The following is a 20,015-nucleotide window of genomic DNA, read 5'->3' on the forward strand; positions in this document are numbered from 1 at the left end:
TTTATTCATAAAAAAATCAATTTTTCCACTTTTTTCAATTTTTCAAGAAAAAAAAAACGGTTTTTTCCCCACTACTTCAAAATTTCCGGAAATTTTACATCTCTATGCATAACTAACATAAAAATGTTGAAGTGTTAGTTATGCAACATATGTATTTCTGTTAAAATATGTATTAAAGAGGAAAATGTATTTTGTTTTCTTTTCCAACTATTTTATTTTTTCATTTTATAATTAGTAAGTGGTATTCTTTTATTTAAAAAATCAGGAGATCGTTATTACTTCGGCTTTTGATAAATCTAGCTAAATAGTGCTTAAATATCTAAGTAACCAAAATATATAATTGTTCTTGATGATAAATATCGTTTTTTTTTTAATTGAAAGGACCAAAATATATAGCTAACATTACTCTTTAAGCATAGCTTTACTATCGTAACTTCAGCAAAAAATACATATAATGTAAACTGAAATGCATTTTGGGAATATGCAAATCAAATTGATTTTTTTGTTTGCGGGTAAAATTCCGCTTTTCGAACACAATCTATGAAACGTTACTTTTTTCTAACTTGGTATAACTGCTTGCAGCTAAATACTGCTGATGCATTCTGTAAAAGAACTATACAGCTCAATTTACTGCTAAATAGGATTTTATTTTTAAAATGCTAAAATATTAGCTTATGCTTACGCATGATTTTACATGGTCAGTTTTCTGGCTCAGCAAAACAAAATCAAAAATTTCTTCCATTCATGTGCAAAGCATTTAAATTCGCTTTTTAACCCAAGCTATTTGGCATTATTATTGAGACTTTGTGTTAATATTTACTGTGAAAAAAAGAACCTGCTTTTAAGTCAAAGTATATGACGCTACTTGACTAAATACTATATGTACTTTTTGAAAATATCAAATATACAGATAATCTTTAATGCCATTTGTTAATCTTTACTATGGTACATTTTTCGGCACAATTTTTCTAAGATTCAGGACTTTGCAGCCAAGAAAATCATTTTAAAAGCTCATAGCACGATTGTTAGTCAAAATGTTAGAGCCTCCTCGGCTTTTTTTATCAAAATGGTATTCAGTCAAAATGTTGAAGCGTAGTCAGTTTTTTTTTTAATACAGAAAGCATAAGCTTCCCTCTGTTTTCGAGTATTTCGGATCCGCTGACAAACCCATATGTAATGTTTAAATATTTTAATGCATATAAATAGTTAGTCGATTCGAAACGAATTTTCACTAATTTTCAATGCATATGAAAATTTCATGGGGAAAACAGAAAAGGAACTCAAAAACTTGCATTTATTCTGTATTTTGGAAGTTAGTAAAAACATTCACTCTTGAAAAGCAAGGTTTACTAGTGGTACTATTGCTTTGAAGATTATGACACAAATTGGAGGTTCGCTATATTAGGTCGAGTTATAATTTCTTTTGTGAATGAACTAATCAATTACAGTAAGCAGTCTTTGGTGAATGAACTTAACAATTACAGTAAACAACACTGTCTTATAGTGCGATACCCAACCTGAACAGCCTTAAAAGAAACTAAAGTATTCGAATCTCGCCATACAAATCTTCCATCAAGAATAAAACATGACTTAACGTTTATAATTCTTCATAATACACGTACTAAACTTTGGGTAAATTTGAAAAGGGAGGGGGCGATTTTTAACGAATGTACCGTCTCCAGGAGATATTTCTATTAAAAATTTGTTTTAATATATATATATATATCGTCGCCTCAGAGCAACAGTAGGAACACTTAGTGTTATTTCTGCCATTAAATGTCTTAGTGTTGCTTTGAGGTGACGATATGTATATTCTCTGCTTTATTTATATGGTTTTAAGAACCTTAGAAGCTTACTTCTTCTTCATTGACGTGCCACTCCAGATGAGGCAATTCTTTTGAACGGAAAGAGGAACAATTCAACGAGACAACATCTCCGACGTAATAACGGGATCTTGCACCTGTAATAACGGGAGCCTCTCGACCGGGGGGAGCATGTAAAACTGGTAAAGAATAGAAAAATTATGATGTCAGGATGTGTAAAGTTAATGCCAAGAGTAACATTTGCATGATTATTTTTTTAGATTTTAATCACCGATTCCAAACTCATTATTTGCGATATTCGTTCAGATTATTTTTCAGTGCACATTAGAGGAACTCAAAATAAATTTTTATAACATCACAAAATTTATACTTACAGAATCTTCCCAGCAAAAATTTATCATCCACAGTTCCTCCATATTTGCGTGGACATATATTCATATGTTCTATATTTTCTTCTAAATTCACACATTTAGGAACTATCATTAAGGGTCTAACACTAAGAGAGGCTTTTTTTAAGTCAGAGGCTTTTCAAAGTCGAAGTCTTCTACGGCCTTCGCAAAAAGGTTGTTCTCTATATTTCTTGCACACATAAATTTATCATAAAATGCATTTTAAATCTTTGATTATTCTATCAGATTTCAATGTATAATGAGTGCACAATACTTGTACAAAGGGAGAACTAAAAGACATTAAATTAATCTAAACATATTAGAAATAGGTTCCCTAATTACTTGTTGGTTAAAGAGTATGCTCCATTTAGAACACCCCTTTATCTTGTTTTATAATAATAATTACCTTAGAGCAGAAACCCTAAATGAAATTGAACCGGAATTGAAGCAAGCATGGCAATATTGTAGTCACGCGTTTCAGAAATAACAAGATCTGCTTTATCAACGCAAAGATAGCTTTGGCTTGAAATTTTATTCCCCAAACACGTGTCGGCAAGACTTTTCCCATTGTGTGTTTTCATTCTGTTGACTTTTCATTTTTTCCTTTGGTTTACTTATTTAAGTTTTTGGATGATGAAGTTCAATGCACTGGCATTCTTGATTAAAAAATTTGAAAAGCAAAATATTACAAACATAGATATTACTTTATTTTACACAAAGCAGAGGAAACCTGAAATAGATTTTCGATGGGGGAAATTCTCAATTTATACCGAATGGAATACCAAATTTCTACGAATAATAAAATATGAGCATGCACACATGCCTACATCCAAAGCATAATTTGCATGGGAGCTCACGAGAGCTCAGCTCCTGTACTTCTTTTCGAATGCAGTTGACTTTTTACTAATTTGATTGGAATTCCGACTCTTTAATTATTGAAATGGAATCTGAAGACTATAAGGCTACCAAACATTCTTTGTAAGAAATCATCCTACATCTAATAAGAAGAAATAACAGACATGAGTAAAACATAATTTAGTTAAAATTAAAATTGCGCTGTGGTTTCCAAAATGTCCTACTCGTCACACAATTTCTTGATTAAAGAAATTTCAAGAACCTCCAATTACCTCTGTTCAGGGTGCCGCTGATACGAAGAAAAAGAGACTTGGGAATATAACTTTGAGAACTTACATCTACAGCCAGAACATCAAAATTAATAAAAATCTTACTTAATCTAGACACGGAAAGTATTGGAAAACAAGTTTGTTCTTGCTTTCCAAATCATTTAATTGATTCGAAATTAAAATTCATAATCAGCGTTTCTCCTTCAAGCTAGACACGACTCTTAAAAAATGAAAACAAAAAACAAAATAAACGGACTCGGTATTAACTTTAATGCGTTGAGTTGAGTAGAGAAGAAAAAACCAAAAATTTTGAACGGGATAAAAGCTCTTTCAGAACGCTTTTACAGCGAGCCCAAGCGTTGGTAAAGATGACTCTTCATTTATTTTAGATGAATCGTATAAGTGTCATCTGTAAGGTAAATATTTAACTACTCAATTTCAAAAGATGCCAGTTCAATAAAATGCCATACGTATTTTCGTTTCTTTTCTCTCTATTGTTAGAAGCACCAGTCGGAAAAGGTTTAAACTAAGTAAATGTTATCAAATCGTGTCGCGTGTAAAAAGCAAAAAAAAAAAGTACTTTGCTCAATTGTGTAAAGAAATTATTAACTAATCTCTAAGTATAGTCAAGCACAAATGCAACTTAGTTCTAATAATCAAAAAGTAGATAAGGAGGCTATTTCTTTTTGCAATTTCTATCCATATCTAGTTTTTTCATATTATTTACTTTTGAAACATATCAACACCTAGTTTTATGAGCAGCTTCACATTTGTATGTGTATTATTTATACGCTACCCTGCAAAAAAGAAACATGAGAACTGGTTCGAAACTAAGAAGAAGGTTTTCTGACAGAAAACTAATGCAAAATGTATGAGTAACTAAAATAAACATCGATATTAGTAGAAAAGAAAAAATGCAAAATTGTTTATTTTTGTAAAAAGTCGGCTACTGTAGAGGCATAAATATAAAAATAATCTATGCGCTTTCACAAGAGAAAAAGCATTTTTATTATTCATTATACAAAAAAGAGACGTTATACGAAATATGAAGCTCTTTAACTACAGGAGAAAACCTCTTGAACAATAAAACAACGGGTATTTTGATCGAAGTCTTTTTGTGAAAATTTTGTACACCTTTGTTTTAAGTTAAACAAAAAAGTTCATTACTTCGAGAGAATAAATCAGTAGCAAACCTTTCTTTACGTTGGAGCTAAAAATAGATTTGAAATTGATTTTCCTTGTATTCATAACTGCACCTGATCGAAGCATTATTCTCTCTATCCTTCAAGTTTTTATCATAAAGATGATGAACCCAAGTTTTATGGAGGTAATATAAATGTGTACATACTTCGCTGAAACATTCCTCCCGATGTTCCTTCGCCAAAGATCAGTTCCAAGCTGCTGGTCTCGTGCACCTGCGACAAGAAAGCAGAGCACTCCACTGCTAAAAATCCCTGCCACAAATGATGCGGTTCTAGAGGAAAGATCAGCCTGGATTCGCTCATTTTCAACTTATCCGAGCTTATTGGGAAAGGAAGTTTCAGATGAACATAGGATGAAGGAGCCTGAAAAGGTACACAGACTGGATATTCTTTCAATAAGGGAAAAAACGCAGAGTTTATGTTCAAGATTTACTATTTTATGTTGCAGAAACAAATATACTTGGTATCTAAACATTTAATGTTTTCAAGTCTTTTACTTGAAACTTTTAAATTAATAAATCTAATATAATATAATTACAAGTTCATCTTCACTGTTTACATTTAATAAATAAAAATTTATCATTTATTGTATCTTATAATGGGCAGGTAAACAGCAGTATCTGCAGAAATGAGTTTTCAAAATATTTGAAGAAACGCGTTTTGGATTCAATGCCCAACAACAGGAAAATGTTGGCATTAGACTTTCTTTTTAGTGGAAACCAAATAAGCAAGCTTGCAGAATAAAGCTAAAATACAAAGATGACAAAAATTCAAAAGAATTAGAAATGAAGAAATCAGTTAAAAGCCATTTACCTTCCTACGACAGAATTGTTGCAACTCTTATTTATTTTTTCCTCATTGCCGCTAAACCTTACTACAGGTAGTGTGGGGTAGATTGAAGTCTCGATGTTAAGGAGCTATCCCACTGGTCCTAACTGATTTTTTTAAGTAATGTTATTTTCAACGTTTATGAATTCCCGAGGAAGTGAAAATCCAAGGGTTCATTGAACTGATTTTTTCCCCTTCACATTTTCAACCATTTTAAAACAAGAGTAAAGCTTGACCACGAAAAGACGGCGGATGACCTTGAAGTGAAACATCATTTATGTCATTGGGAATAGGTAGAATCTGCCAGAAAACACCGAATAGTAAGAGGCATGGTCTCGCTAATCCGATCTATTCCAAAATAATAACAAACAAGCTATTACAAATGATACAAATCATGTTTTTGCTTCAAGGTCAACCGCCTTCTTTTCGTGATCAAGCTATAGCCCCGGTGATCATTTTTATTTGGTAACTATGAACGTACCAGTAAAGTTTGTGCAGCTTTCAGATTGTCCATACTTATGATCCTGTTCTAGTACTTGCTTTAAATATTTTTGGAATCCTAAATAACGAACCTTCTGTGTACCTTAGATTGGCGGGAGAGACTGGACAGGATTCTATGTTAAGTTTTGATCAAAACAGAGAAACGTTTTGTTACTTTCCTTCGCTATAACATAGGGTAAAGGCACCGGTAACGGACAAGGTTCCAGTAACAAACAGTCAAGTTTGCATTTAAATAATAGGAACTTTAGGCGGGTAAAACTGATGTTACTGTGGCCCATGAATACGGTGCAACGATCTAGTGTTATCAGAGTAAATTTTATGAGCCAGTTGGTATTTACAAGGCAGTGGTGGAAGGTTGTGAACAGCCACCACGAGGTCAGCTGGTGTTTCATGTTCATTTAAATTTAATAAGGCTTTAGCTCTAAAAATAAAGAACTTTTGCACATTATGAAGGAGGATAAGGGAATTTTGTCTGTAACCCATTTTTTCATCATCATATCTGTTACAGGATATCAACAGATTTTTGAACAATCACGATTGCTTATTGTTCTCACTTGACTGTTTTTGGCGTGCTATCATTTTATTTTCCCACCGCCACCCTCTGCTGCATCACCGTCAATCGGCTCCTCACGATGTTGCTAATATAGCGAAAGCCGTCTCCAAGTTGCATCCATGTCCTACACACACGCGCATACATACACACACAAACACATACACACACATACACCTACACACGCATACATACAGACAGCTACACATACACACACACGCATAAACACAAGTATCCACACATTCATGCCTGCACACAGACAAAAACACATATGCCTACACACACATACGCATACCCCCCCCCCCCACACACACATATTCATATACACAACTACCCACACACTTATGCCAGCCCACAGACACAAACACACATGCCTACACACACATACCCCTACACACAAACGAACATACCCCCCACACACAAACATACACACCTACATACACACACTCGTGATTACGAAAAACATAATTTGAATTCAAGATGTCAAAATTCAAATTAATTTTTATTTTTTTCATTTTATTGTTTTCTTACTGTGGGTTGGACCTTTTATCGATATTGAACAAATAAAAATTCAGTTGACTAGTTCAGAGGATCCAGCAGCGGCCAACCGTTATACGAGATGTAGTTGTATGAGAGAAAAATAGTTTAGAAAGTACAAATCGGAGTTACAATCGGAGTTAGGCTCAGGAAATTGAGTTAACCTGAGAGCGATGTCTTAAGCATGTTTGTTACTGGTGCCGTTACCCTAATAAGTTCCCTTCGCTTTAGTTTCTTGTCCTCCCAATTTTTTTTGCCGGTATACTGCCAAGTTCTGGAGTCAAGTGCAAAGAACTAAACGATTCTATTTGTTACAATTTGGGTGATAAGTTCAGGATTTTTTTTTGTCAAAAATGGTAATTGACGAGGTAGCAATGTAGTAATTTCTCCTCCATTAATGAGCTTGTCCAAGGTGATTAGGGAATTAGTATGTAAACCAACTCAATCCATGAATTTTCAAAAGTGGTTTAATTTACTAATTTTATATTTCTTGGTGGATACTACCCTGATACAAAGCGATTTGAAACATATTCAATTGAACCAGGTCAAAAACGGTTTTTTGTTTAAAAAAATGAATGTCTTTCGTTCTTTCTGTAAAATTTTCAAATTGGATTGGTCTAGTTTTGATAGTAAATTCCTCATATATTTTTGCTTCGACGCAACGGTAGGATATCTTACTGTTTCAGACATAGATGTGTTACTGTTTTTCTCAGGTGACAATACACTAGAGTTTTTTTTTTTTTTTTTTTTTAACTAATGAATATTTTTTTCTTGTTTTTTAAGTAACAGAACCCTGTAACCACTTGGTTATAGTGGCTGCTTCTATAAATCATTGACTGAGCAGTATTTTGCTTCTCTTGCTTAATATGACTCAGTGCTAGTAAACTGTTTTATAATTCAGATTTATTTGTTACCTCCTCTGCGTTAAGGAACCAGGTTAACTTGGCAGCTGGCTTAGATGGTCCAAATATGCATGTTAAATTGACAACATCACCAACATCGTAGCTCTTCAGGAAGCCAAAAACATTTGGATTTCCGTCCGGAATTGCTGAAAAAATAATTGAATTACGGTTATGACGACCGTATTATTTTGCTGTTATGTCAAAATATCACTCAAACTTTGCTCTTTTTATTTTAAGCACGTTTGCCTCGATTTGATTTAAATGTCAAAAAAAAAAAAAAAAAAAAACATACGTTAAGAAGGTATATCTTTGGAAAATTCACAAGCTAGGTTTTTGTTGAAAGTGTTTGCATTCATAAGCATTTTTATTTTTGTTTAGAAATTGTGTAACCTCAAAACACATGTCTGCAATTCTTTTTCGAAATCATAGCCTTTTTTCTTTTTTAACTATTGTTTAAATTTTATATTTTACTACATTTTTTTCTTTGTAAAGTTATTTTTTCCATGATTGGAGATTTACGCCATTATATTTTTCTTTTACATAATCAACACTGATGAATCCAATTTATTTTTCTATTCTTTTTAGTTTTGTGTTATATATATATATATATATATATATATATATATATATATATATATATATATATATATATATATATTTACATTTGTACCTTAAAGATTCAGACCGACGTCACATAATCACAACTATGCAGGACAGCGTAAAAACGTTTGCCTTTTGCATACAAAGGTTGGGACTCAAGTTATTAAGCCCCGGTAAATAAGTGTAAACGATTTTGTTTTTTTATAGAATTACGTAGTTGTTTTGGCTCATTACGAAATAGGGTTATGCATAAAATGCAGAAATTAGTTGAAAATAGATATTTTTGGACTTCTGACCCTGCATTACAGATCCATACATAATTTCAGAAAAATTTCTTGAATCAAAGTTTTAAAAAATGTAATATGATACAGGTGTAATTAAGATTTATATAAAAATTTAATTTGTGAATGAAAAACTTCCATTTTTTCTTCAAATTACTCTCATCTTGGCAAAAAATTCATTAAAACTACTGATCTAAGAAGAGTAATTACTAACGAAAGTATATTCGTACAATCACCCCGTTTTCAACTCAGTTGTCGAAGCTAATGAATTCAGTATCGAATTTGCTTTACTTAGTGTATCATTTATAATTTCTTTGCGAAGAACTATTTATTATACTACGGTTCTTAAAAATAAATTACTTCTTGTTACAATATATATGAAAGAAAATGTTGATCCCTAATTGTGATAAATGGGTTTTTATGCTGTAAAGTGTTTCATCTAAATTCAAAGCCAGTAACAAACACGAGAAACGAAAAAAAAATGTCAAGAATAATTTTACAATTATGATAATTTACTGTGTGGAAAAACTGAATCCATGCTTGTGATAAATGTCACTCTATTTTTTATTCTATTTATATCAAAAGCATAAAATGCGAGCCAATTGTCTAGTAACCAGACATGAAATTTTTCATTATATGTGACCAGAAAAAACATTATTAAAAATATTTATAAGAAAAAAATGCAAACGGCATATTCAAAGAGCATTTTTAAAAATCTGATTCATAACGAAAGAATATCGTTTGTTAATTTCCATTTCCAACTTTAATTTGGAAATGGTACTGAATTTTGAAAATAAACTATATAAAACATTATTCATAATTGATTTACTTTTTTAATATCAATATCGTTTATAATATCATAATCTGTTAACATTTAAAATTCATTGACACAATTAACTGAAAACATTGAGAAAATACTACTGTAAAATAATAAAATGAACTGCTAATTACGTCGAAATACACAAATATGAAGTATTTTATTTAAAAAGTATTCACCTATTTCCACTTTCTATATTGAACAGAAGTCATACAAAATGAAAGCGAATACAACTGGTCATTAATTATCATGATTGATATCTCTTTCAAGTGTCAACTTCAGAAAAGGACAAGGAAATGAGGAACGTGAAAAATTTAACTAAGCTAATTTAAAGGGTTTTACTCATATAGAACAAATTGTCTGATTTTTGTGATCAATCTTTTTAGAAACATTTAAAATGCTAAGGTTTTGTCATATTTTCTTTATCAAGCGTTTTTTCTTTAAATTTCCAAACTGCGTTTTGCTTAAACAAATTATAAGCTTGGGGTTCGTGCTAGAAGTTTAAAAAGCACTTAAGGTAAATTAATTTTAAAGTAAAAATTACAAAGAAAAGATTAAAGGTCAATGACACATATGGACATCAACAAAACGAGAGCAAAATTGACATGTTTTTATTTTGTATTCTACATTTAAAAAAAGGGACGTTTCATAAATTCAAGCACTTATTACGCAAAACATTGAACTGAAGTGTAATGACGTAATTAATTTACACGATATTAGTTAATTTAATCGTTTATTTCAAAAACCAGTCAAACACCAAAATTTGCCCAAATTTAGAAGAGCATTCATAACACCAAATCAAATTATTCAATAAGGCTTATAACATTGGTTATTGAAAGAAATATACCTAAATATGTATCCCTTTGAGTTTAAAACATTGCAATCCTTATAGAAAAACTTTAATACGAAGGTCAAAATGCTTTTTTGAAATATTACAGTTTGTCGCTTGACTGGTTTTTGAAATAAACGGTTAAATTGCCGTCATGATTGTACATGTATACTATACCGGACGTTAGTTTTTTGTGTATGTATTACCGCACCAGGCATTGGTTTTGTTTGTCTTCAATCTGTTGTAGTTCTAAGTAACTAAGGTAAACACACCAGTAGTGACCTCTTCCGGGTCTATATTTGAAAAAATAGAATTCTAGGTTTCCCAATAGGTAACACTTCCTGCACGTTTGATGCACTTTTTAATCCATTGGGAGACCTGGAATATTTTTTTTTTCAAATATATGCCTTAAAGTGGCCACTACTTAAGCACTAGTCACTACTGGCGTTTTACCTTAATTATAAGAGAAGTGTCTCAAATGTGGGAGTACAAAATACTGTAACATAAATATCTTAGGAGTTCTTAAACGTGGAATTCATTCCGTTACATGTACAGGAACTGTTTTAAAATTGAAAACTGTTTAGTTGCCCGAAAGGCTCTGTTAAATGACGTAAGCAGAAAATAATACGCTTAGAAGATTATGCGCCATGGTCCAACTTCCACCATTGCCAACAAAAAAGATCAATATCAGTTACAAATTACTTAAACGAAAAATTAAATGCTTGTTCAATGTACTTCTAAAATAATATTTTGCTAAAGTTGGGGAAATCTCAACGCGATCATAATTTTTAACAACTAAATTTACTAAAAATATATTGTCATAAATTTCGTATTTTTGACTGGAAGAGCAACACGTTAGTCGGTAGAGTTAATATCTAATAGCTGTATTTAGTGATGAAAAAATAGAATTTGGATGGTTCAGACGAATCGAGTTCATATTGGCATGATTTAATGCGAGTACCAAGGTAAAATGTTATGCTGAAGGATGAATTTTATATGCAGTAATTAGTTTCTGAAACTTAACAAAATGAAATGTGCTATATAGAAATTCTGGAACAGATTTTTCTACCTTTTTATGATAATTTTTAATGTCCGGCACTAGTACCTATACTGTTTATGCAAGCAAAATCTGGTTTGAAAACAACAATATAACAGCTAGAAAATCGTTCACTAAATGCTCTAGATCCAATCTTACACTGTTAAAAATTCAGGAAGATTTTCTGGTAATTGTTACTGTAAAATGGCGGACTTAACGCATCGCTGATATTTACGGTAATTTATACCGGAGAAATAAGCGATCCCAGCGCCAATTGGTTGCTGTGGCCTACCGAGGAAACCGTAAAATTTTACAGTAACATTTGATTTTTACGGTAATAGTTACTGGCAACATGGATGCCAGTAACAATTACCGTAAATTTTCCGGAAAATTTTTAACAGTGTATCGATAAACGATGATCGGAATAGTAAGGTAAATATATGCGAATGGTGCCGACAACACTTATCAACGAGGATGGGCCAATGAAGCAATTAAAGAAGAATCACGCACTTTGTATCCAGAATGTCTACACTCTCATCTTGTAGCAGCGAAATCGTGATATGAATGTCAAATAGAGCTATACTAGCCGTTATACGTTGTGCTAAAACATCTATCACTTTTTTTTTCAAGCTTTTTATTGCGTTAGCAAAATAAAGGAAAAATTTTGTAGCCTATGACAGTTTCTTCACCTTATCATGCAGTTTTTGAACAGTTGCTTAAGTCTGTAATGTAGGTTTGGTTCGTTGGTAAGTGTTTCAATTACTTCCGGAATTAAACTTTAATAGAAGGCTTCAACTCCCGATGCGACGCACTAATAAAAGATATGTATGTGAACTTTGCTGCATTGTAGTACCATTTCTTTCCCCAAAAGATCAGCCTTTAGCTGTTTCCATTTTTTCCCAAGTGAAATAATCCAAAATATGGACTTTCACATGTGGCGTTTTTACATGATATGTTTACAGCAGGGATATAAATTTCGAGCACGAATGCTTCGCATGGGTCAGATAAAATCAGTGGCGTACCTAGCATGGGTGACGACTGGGGTGGTAATTTTGGGTGTCATCCCCCTGTCCCCAACAAACGCAAAAACAAAAAGGTTTTATTATTCTATGTAAGCATGAAATTCATTCAATTTTCAGTCAAAGTACTGACAATATGAACCTAATCCTGAGTATAGTATAAACTCTATGATTCGAGATGGAAGGGAGTGGGTCCGGGAGGCTTCTCCTCGAAATTTTTCAAATTTGCAGTCGTAAAAATGCATTTTAGCTTCATATTTTTCAGAAACTTGCAATTCCACTCTGGGTGTCACTCCTAAGACGGGTGACACCATTGGCGGACCGCCCCCCCCCGGAGTGACACCACTGGATAATTTATATATATATATATATATATATATATATATATATATATATATATATATAGTAAAACCCCTCCTAACGGACACCCCTCTTATGCGGTCTGCATTAGAGGGATTTTACTGTATAAGAAACACTATCATATACTGTATTTGTAACCTGCACAATTCAATCGAATTGAACTTCACAACTCAGTTCAATAGGTGCCATAGGCAGCTCTGTGATATCGGTTGACGATAAATTTAATAACAATATAATAATGAACAAGAAAGAACGAAAATCTGAAAGAACGAACATCTCATGGTTTCCCTACCCTTGGAGAGTACCCCCGATGAGGCCCCAGCGTATTTTGGGATTTTTTCAAATTTTCGTTTTTTTGGATTTTCGTTCTTTCTTGTTCAATATTATATTGCGATTAAATATATTATATATATATATATATATATATATATATATATATATATATATATATATATATATATATTATTTAAAGTCTCACTCATAGGTAGCACAATGGCAAGTGTACTAAACAACAACAACAAGAAACACAAAATAATGACAATGTAAATCGAAAAACTATGTAAATATGAGAAGTTGAACAATATGAACTATAGAATGGGCAGAAACTGCTACTTTATCAAAGAGCTGGAGCAGTTGGCATAATATATTAATTTGCAGGTTTCTATAGAGGTCAGTAACTTACATGTCAGCGTGTATTTGCATTTTTATCAAATTAGCAAGAACTTACTTGCTTAATTAAACTGTGTTGGTAGACATTAAACCAGTATTATTAAAAAGTGACAAGTTTTATAAAAATTGACATTTTTTTTTTTAAATGCTGACATGTACTATCCAACTCCTCAGCTCTTTAGAGCTATATATATATATATATATATATATATGAAATATGATATTAATATTGTAAATAATCTTTTCTAAAAAATTTTGAAGATTTTATAAAATTCTTTTATCAAGCAGAAATGGGATGTCATGCTTAAAAGACATAACATAAAAGTGCAGCCTTTTTTCGAAAAAATAATTTCCCCAAACCTTCCACATAAATTCTCTCTCCAGTTCATTATCGTAGAACATAAATTTGAAGCAAAGAATGTCGCCTTTCCGCAAGACTGGCGAGTTTAACCAAGAAGGATAAATAAAATACTAGCCATGAATCCGGAGCTCCTTTTCCGACATAATAGTCCGGTAGGAGGGGACTTCGATAGACACTTCACATCCATAAGTACCTTCCGTGTCGAAGTCGCTCGTATACAGGAAAGCATGAGTGGCGTTGCACCTCTCCAGCTGAAGTTCAAAAGAAAGAAAATCTTACCTTCGGAAAGGATTGCTCTTTTCAACAACATATTTTACACAGCTCATAGCTCGGGAGGATCTTTTTCATGCAATAAACACAATCAAATGGGCGCTTCAAAAGGCTTCTCGTTTGTGTCATGTTGTTATTAGGATTCAATAATTGGATGCTTCACTTGCCAAATCGATTAACTCCATAAAACAAAAACAAGAGAAAAGTGAAGAAGATAGTGTTATCCATAGGGAGTGAATGAGCCCTCGTGTTACATTTTTCTGCCATAGGATCAATATGTACTGAACCAAAAGTTTAATCTAAATTCACTTCTAAGCATTGATTAAGCACTATTAAAGCAGAAATGAGGATTTTTTTTAAAGTGGAGTTAATCAATTTGGCAACTGGAGGCATCCAATTATTACCTTTACTTCATGCATTAAATGTATTCTGTGTTCATCTGGCTTTTAAAACATTTACTCAAAACAAAATACCCGAACAATTCAGTTCTCGTTTTAATTAGAATAACTGATCCTTTGTTTTATACCTCACAGCAATACATATTATATGTTTCGGGGGGGGGGGATTCAGTTTGTAAGCGTGTGTGTCTTTTTTTTTCCCCTTTTTCAGTTTCGAAAGAAATGCCACTTTTTAATATTGTAATTCCATTTTGCTAAAAAAAACTAAGAATAAAACCATTAATTATTTTAAAATTTATTTTTTTACTAATTATTGTATTTATTGTTTAATTCAAATATTTTTTATTCTACTAATTATTTTTAAAAAGTCTAATTCAAAATATTTATGATTAGAAAAAAAGCTGTATTCATGCAATCATGTAAAATGCAATGTATTGTTTACACTGCATCAAGATATTTTTAAATTCGTACATATATCTGAAAAATAGCGACAGTTCAAGTACTTAAGAGTTCGTGTAAAAACCCCATTAAACTAAAACAAATTGCTTTTTAATGGCAAGGCTATTAAGAAATGAGTTATTTCAATGGTACACCTGCATAAACTAATTGTATTTTTAAAAGTTGTTCGTAATATAGCGAAATATACGTACGCAGTAATGATAAACCTTAGCTCAAAACTTCGACTGTGCAGTGTCTGACGATTCAATAATACTCACATGAACCGGCTGTGCTTCGACATCATGAATATGCTGCAAGATTAAAAGCAATCTTATGCAATGTACTTTCATTTGCGAGCTAACCGATTGTCTAAATGCTCATCAAAAGAGCATTAAAATTAAAGCTTAGGTCAATAGAAAAAAAAATTTGAGATATTAAATATGATTTATTTATTTTTTATTTATTAATTATTTATTTGTCATCAAAAAAAAAATAGAAATACGCATTAACACGGCTCTTATTTCTTCACAAACAAAAGACTATGTCTACTCATTCTTGTGGCATTGTCACATTTTTAAGGGTAAAATATTTTCTTTCTTGACTAAAAAAATAACTGATGTAACGAAAAAGTACCATATACTAGCTAACTTCTATTAACTATTCAAATTCAGTCGTTTAAATAACTACTTACGAATCAAATGTATTCGTCGACCTCTATTGTAGAACATGTCATTTCTATTTAATGAAACAACATTGCTCTAATGTTACTCAAATCTGATCATATTTCCCACGGATACGGTTTCTAAATATTTAAACTTAAAAGCCGAATCGAAAATGAGTAATTATTTATTCAATCATCATTTCAAAAGGGTAAGCTTATATTTATTATAAACTTTCTACAGTTTGAAGTAAATTTTACTGAATGAAATTATCTAGGGTAAATAAATTACAGTGTTTGAAAAACTGTCTATTTTGTAAGAAGTATTTGTAATTGTAATTCACCCACATTTTTTGTTACAAAAAGTAAGTCGATATACATATCTACCACAAATATCTAATATGCTCCTTGATTACAGCTCAAATCAGATCTAAATTTGTCACAAAACTAAAATCAGGAGCTCTAAATTCTTTATAAATGAAATTCTAGCGCAAATAATCTGAAATTTAATCTAATCCGTAAACATTTACTGAAAAAATAGCAGAAAAAAGAAATAGGACTTGAGCTATCACGTGCTTTTGTGTAAATTAAGTTATGATTTAAATATTTGTAAAAGTTTAAATATGTATCTAAGTTTTAATAGGAAAAATTTTACAGGGAAAAAATTTATTACATACTTTATTCTAGCTAATGCAGTAAAACGTATTTAATTAAATAACAGCATATTTAAGAAAATAATAACAGAAATACGCTTATTTTACGGATGAATAATTTCTAGCTTTTGTGGAGAGAGAATCAATAGATTTTTAATTAAAGCTTTTTCCTAGAGTTCTATAAATTAACAATTCTTCTGAAGAAATAAAAATTAAAAAAAAAACCTCTAGATCTAATCAATGGAACAAAAATAACATACATTCCAATAAAAAGAGGAAAAAATGAGCCATGTTTTGTGCTCATTTCTTTCAGGGTTGAATTCCGAATAAAAGGTTCTTTGGCTCATTAATGATACAAACTGATTACGAAAAACTAGCTAACTTGATATTTCCAGTAAAAATACAACTCTAGAGTGAAACAATGTATGGTCTTCTAAAAAGATACCTTTGACATTCTAGATTGTCTAAAATCTCTCTAGATTTTTAAAAAAATATATTATGTTTTGTTAGCATAAATGTTTTATTACATTGGCAAGCGAAAGTTAATAAAAGGCATTTTGCACTTATAAAAAATCACACTTTAGGGTTACATTACTTACAATCACGCTCATTTTTTTTAACTGGTTAAAGAAAAGGTCTACCTATAGAAAATTTACGCAAAATTATACAGCGACATAAGAAACAGCCATTAAGGTAAACACACCACTAGTGGACAGTGCTTCAGTAGTGGCCATTTCAAGGTTTATATTTGGAAAAATAGGATTCCGGGTTTTTCGATGGATTCTAAAGTGCAGGTGATAATACCAGCGATAATACCTCCTGCACGTTTGACCAAACCTGCCTTTTGTTACGGTTTCACATTTAATAGAGGTTTTAATTTGGCTGTATGCAATGCTTTGAAATGCAACGGCATGTCTATTAAACACTAAGTGAAACAAATAGGATATACTAATGTGTCAATCATCCTTTAAGGGTACTTGATGGCAAGTCTTCTTGGTTTGAAAAGATCAATTATTCAATCAATGTTTTTAATGGAAAATATTAAAAAGTCAGTGCTTTTCATTAAAAATTATTTTTTAATTTTAAAAGTTTTTTAAATGTTGGTTTGAAACTTTGTGTATAAATGTATACTCAAATAAATTTATAAAAATGGAAGCTGACTTATTCTGACCAAATACGTTTCCCGTGCCTAATTTCTTATCCTTTTATCTCTGAGAAACAAATAAGTTACTTTGGAAAATATGTTCCCAAGAAATACAGTATTCTTGCACTTTTGAGCGTTAGATCTAAATGCGACAACTTAATTCGTTAGTTTATTTCCATGTCGTGTAATTTGAGCAAATTGTACGAAGTCAATAAAGTTCTCTTTCATTTTAAACTCAGTGATGAGCCGTAATCCGAGAGTCGAGGAAGGAAATCACGCAGAAGTGTGTTAATGTTATGATTTGCATTTTGCTGCTGTAATTTCATTCTCAACTTTGATTTTACTAGCAAATTTCATTAAGTATTCTTTGTTCTCCTGCTATTATTGCAAAGCATTTTGAAAACTTTTTCCGTTTTGACAGATGCCATTCTTAATTCATTTCGTCAAGTTTTACAAAACGAAACCCACTTTGAGAAGATTTTTGAAAGAAGAAAAATCTACATAAAACCAACATTGATGCTTTTTTAATTAGTAGTTATGAATCGAAATGAAAATACCATCACATCTACTCTGAATTTTTGAGCAATATTTATAAATTTACATACAGTCGCAAAATTTATAAAAACGGTCGAGTAGTTTCAAATTAATTTACGTTAACAAATGAGCAGATCACTTGGAAATTTACAACAAACAAATAATTCACATGTAAACTTATCGAGAGAGGAAGCATGTTGAAATTATCTTTACTAAGCGCAAGCAAGAGGATTTTCGGTGATTTTGTAAATAGCATACTGAAACAAAATTCAGTCTTCTTATTAGAAGCATGAAATTTATTATTAGTAATAGTTTGAAAAACAATTTTTGTTGCGAAATTAAATATTTATCATAACCTGACTTGCATATATTATGCTTTTTGATTGGACTTTTTAGTCCTGCATTTTAAAATTTTAAATAAAAACTAGTTTTTCTCAGAAGTTTTTAGTTCTCTCCAGATATAAAATATTTAGAGCTCACTTGGAAAAGCGTTGTCAGCTCCCCAATGTTTCCAAAGAATTTTCTCTTCTTTTGTACAACGTTTTTTTATCTTAAAAAAAATGCAGATGTGCATCAAATATAAAAGAGTCTGACGGGAATCATGTCCAAATGCGCTTATGCATTCCGTACCTAAGAAACTGGCTATATACAGATGAAAACAATCTAGGAAATCATTTTTTTTTTTCATTCTCAGCATCTTTTAAGGTAGGGTTTTTTTCCCATCGTGAGACGGTATTCGTAGATAAAAAAAATATTTTCTGTAAGAAAGCAATATTTCCTGTTCAGGTAAGCGCAGTTAATTGCGCGTACGTCAACGTTAATTACGGAAGAGTTGCATTTTCGACATGCAAGAGCAATTTCTTACACTCTTTATGCTAGACAAAACTCAGAATTGAGCGTTTTGAGCAATATGGAGAAAACGGGAAGGAAAATGAACAAATAGTGTGTTTTGCGATCCCTTCGGAGTTGTCATGCTTTTTGTGTTCTCAAATAATTTAACTAAATTGAAGAATCTTCGGTATTCATTGTTGTCTATTCTATAGACAACATTTTTTGTACAGGTCCTAAGAAAGACAGGCTTTGTTTTTAAAACTATGGAAGCATCAAACATGACATCGTTTTGTTAAATTGCATTTTGATGTTATGACAAAAACTGTTTTAAATAAGGAGTTGAGCATAATGTAACACGTCTTTGTTGGGGTAATCAATATCATTTTCTGTTTGTAGCATCAGAAAAATTAAAAAAAAAAATTCTCTGTAAAAATTGTTTATCGTCAGAACAACAAAAAGTTGTCATTTCAGTGAAAGAAAAATATTTTCAGGTTTTTCCTTATTTAAAGGTAAAATATTGTGAATTGCAGCATTGCAAATAAAAAGTAATTTAGAACCACAATTGAACACGAAGTATTTCACCGATTATAAGAACATTATGTGAAAAAGTTAATATCATTTGGTATATATTTACTTGTTTAATGGTTTTAAAGCTATTACAAAATATTTTAATGAAACAACTTTTTTAACCGAATTTCAATATGAGAAAAACTATGGAACTCGAAGTAAGTCAAGACAGCAATCCAATTCTGGCCACGTATTATTCAGCATTTGGTTGGTCTTTCACACTATAACACTTCTCCGTTTTCTTTTTTTTTTTTTTTTTTCTTGTACTAAGGATGCATAAAGGACCAAGTAGCTAACAAGCTAGCTGAGGATACCGAAACACTCAAAATCAGGATCATTTATGCTGCTTCCAGAGTGGCAGTCCAAATATTGAACAGTACGTGGCGAGAATCAGAATGCCGCCATGACATTTTATGAGCTTTTTGAGGTGCTTACATTTCAACTCACAGACGTATGTATGTTTCATAAAAAAAACTTAATTTTTTTTAACAATATATGGAAACAAGTACATGCCTAATCACATTACTTTTTGTACAGTAAATTCTAATAATCAAAGAAAGATTTATTACACAATCAATTATTTTTCGCTGTGCAAGTAATATTTTGTGTTAAGAAAAAAAAAGAAATTTTTTTTTGATTTAGCAGTAAATCAACTTAAAAAAGTGAGTGGCTTAACATATGAGATGCTCAGAAG

General features: G+C 31.4%; 1 protein-coding gene across 1 annotated transcript in view; it reads right to left on the reverse strand.

Annotated features, from left to right (window-relative positions):
• Positions 1-1,844: 1,844 nt before the first annotated feature.
• LOC129219147 (synaptogenesis protein syg-2-like) overlaps positions 1,845-20,015 on the reverse strand; it is a 35,094-nt gene continuing 16,923 nt past the window's right edge. Inside the window, exons 3-6 of the mRNA XM_054853466.1 lie at positions 13,944-14,079; positions 7,869-8,002; positions 4,685-4,901; positions 1,845-2,002 (exon numbers count right to left, since the gene is read on the reverse strand). Of these exons, the coding sequence (XP_054709441.1) occupies positions 1,845-2,002; positions 4,685-4,901; positions 7,869-8,002; positions 13,944-14,079 (645 nt within the window). The remainder of the gene's footprint in view (positions 2,003-4,684; positions 4,902-7,868; positions 8,003-13,943; positions 14,080-20,015) is intronic.

The sequence above is a fragment of the Uloborus diversus genome, chromosome 3, assembly GCF_026930045.1.
Source record: "Uloborus diversus isolate 005 chromosome 3, Udiv.v.3.1, whole genome shotgun sequence".
In the NCBI taxonomy this organism is placed as follows: Eukaryota; Metazoa; Arthropoda; class Arachnida; order Araneae; family Uloboridae; genus Uloborus; species Uloborus diversus.